This window comes from Echinops telfairi, unplaced genomic scaffold (assembly GCF_000313985.2).
Source record: "Echinops telfairi isolate 266 unplaced genomic scaffold, ASM31398v2 ScPeMD7_3;HRSCAF=10, whole genome shotgun sequence".
NCBI lineage: Eukaryota > Metazoa > Chordata > Mammalia > Afrosoricida > Tenrecidae > Echinops > Echinops telfairi.
Genome location: NW_022103899.1, coordinates 54,177,804 through 54,180,024, shown reverse-complemented (window position 1 = coordinate 54,180,024; position 2,221 = coordinate 54,177,804). Strand labels below are relative to the sequence as shown.

The 2,221-nt window shown below is 44.6% G+C and overlaps 1 protein-coding gene across 1 annotated transcript in view; it reads right to left on the bottom strand.

Annotated features, from left to right (window-relative positions):
• Positions 1–2,221, bottom strand: part of COL4A3 (collagen type IV alpha 3 chain) — a 177,220-nt gene that overhangs the window by 25,438 nt on the left and 149,561 nt on the right. Inside the window, exons 33-35 of the mRNA XM_045294265.1 lie at positions 1,865–1,945; positions 912–1,010; positions 635–682 (exon numbers count right to left, since the gene is read on the bottom strand). Coding sequence (XP_045150200.1) covers positions 635–682; positions 912–1,010; positions 1,865–1,945 — 228 coding nt within the window. The remainder of the gene's footprint in view (positions 1–634; positions 683–911; positions 1,011–1,864; positions 1,946–2,221) is intronic.

The following is a 2,221-nucleotide window of genomic DNA, read 5'->3' as shown; positions in this document are numbered from 1 at the left end:
TACCAGTCCATGAGAGCGTAGACTGTGAGAACGTTATTTTGGGTTTGTTGTATTGAGGTATTTCCGTTATAGCCACAGCAGATAACTAAGGCAGGCAGGCGGGTTGCTCTTTGAGAAGTCAACAATTCCACCACCCTCATATGTTTAGAAGGAGAGCCCTGGTGGCATAATAGTTACTTAAGTAGTACAAAACCACCAGCTGCTCTTTGGGCGAAAGATGAGACTTTCTACTTCCATGAAAAGTTATAACCTCAGAAACCCACAGGGTCAATTCTACCACGTCCTAAGGGGCCACTATGAGTCTGAATCGAGTCAATGGCAGTGAGTTTGGTCTTGGTCTTTAATTTTGGAGATGTAGATTTTAGCACACCAAGAAGAGCAAAGAAAGCAAGCAAGTTTTCTCCCTTTCCTAGAGACAGTTCCAAGAGTGGATCACAGTTTCTCATTAGTTTACTTGGTTGTGATGGTAACAAATAAGCATTTGGAATGGAGTGCTGAGAATATGCATAGCCTATGCATTGCCGCTGGGGATTCTTGAATGTAATATGCTAAGTGTACCTTCCATGTCATGCATGTGAAACTAGATGTTGCCCTTGAGAATGCACTTCATTGGGTTCAGGGAGGAAGGTCCTACCTTGAGCACCAGGGCTTCCTTTGGGACCTGGAATTGGCTCCAGCAAACCTGAAAGAGAAAACATTGGCATAATAACCTTGGTGGCAGTTTATCGCCTCTACATCTAACACATCTGCTCGCAATTCCTCAGGGCGTCTTAATGGTCACATCCCAAGAACTTGTTAGACATCATCAACTTTCCCAGAGAAGAATCTTCAGAGAAGTTAAGGGGCACAAAGCCATTAGCTATTCTATCCCCAAGAAACCAAATGGATCAAAGATGAGGAACAAGTGGTACCTGTTTCTCCCTTTTCTCCAGTTGGTCCAGGAATTCCATCACGTCCTTGGTTACCTCTTACACCCATTGGTCCAGGAGGCCCTGGGAGTCCCGGAGGGCCTAAAACCAAACCAAACCAAAGCAACACGCCATGACATGCAAAGAGAAGACTTCTGATGGGCCTTCACATTTTTTGTAGAAAATTTTCATTATCTTCTAAATCCATTTTCACATAAACTTTTTGAAGCGCCTTCCTATTTCCTACCAAGTGGTCTAATGGGAAAAACAGGTGTATGGGATTTAGCTAATGCTGCCATTATTTTCCCCGCTAGAGCTGTAGCTCTGTGATTATACTGGGTCCCAGGCTGACACAAGGAGATTGTGGCAGCTGCTAGCCTAAGGGTTGGGAAGTCAAACCCATGGAGTGGCAATCCGCTTCCATGAGGTGACAGTCACGGGAGCTCTGTGGAGCAGTTCTAGTCTGGTGCCCATTGGGACGCCACGACTTGGACTTGACTTGATGCAATAGGCTCTGCTAATGTGTCCTGAGCTGAGTCTACAGTGAAAACTGCACAGTCTGACATCATCCCCTTGGCATATTTAGGTTGGCAGGTATTTGAATTCAGTATATATATGCAACCTAACTGTCTGTCAGTTTGTCGTACTCTGATGGCTTGTGTGTTGCTGTGATGCTGGAAGCGATGCTATTGGTATTTCAAATGCCAGCATGGTCACCCAAAGTGACAGGTTTCAATGGAGCTTCCAGACTAAGAACAGGTCTCTAAAAAGGACTTCGTTTCCTACTTTGGAGAAAGGAGCCTCTGCAAACCTTATGCATAACAACAACTTTCCCCAGGGCATTAAGTGAATGGAAGCAACTTCGATGGAGCAAACTTGCTCACACCTTGAAGTGTACAGGGGAAAATGTGTCCCCTACAAGATAAGGAAATAGAGAAAGCACAAAAAAAGGAAACCTGGGGGCCCTTTCATTCCCGGAGATCCTGGGAAGCCTTTGATGCCTTTAAACCCCAAATCACCATCAGGACCTGGCTTTCCTGCAAATGAAGAGAGAGGGAAAGAGAATAGAGAAAAAAACACCATGGACTAGATGAACACAATGACTGATCTGGTCAGTTTTTCTTTTATAGCCAACTGTGCTCATGGAGGAAGCCTGGGGATTCAAACCCAGCAGCCACTCCATGGGAGAAACATGTAGCAGTTCACCTCTGTGATTTATGGACCCACCTCGGAGATATGCCAGGTTTAGTGGAAGGCCACATTAATAAAGTAATTATTGTTTAGTGAGTCACTTTCATTTTTTAGTATCTTTT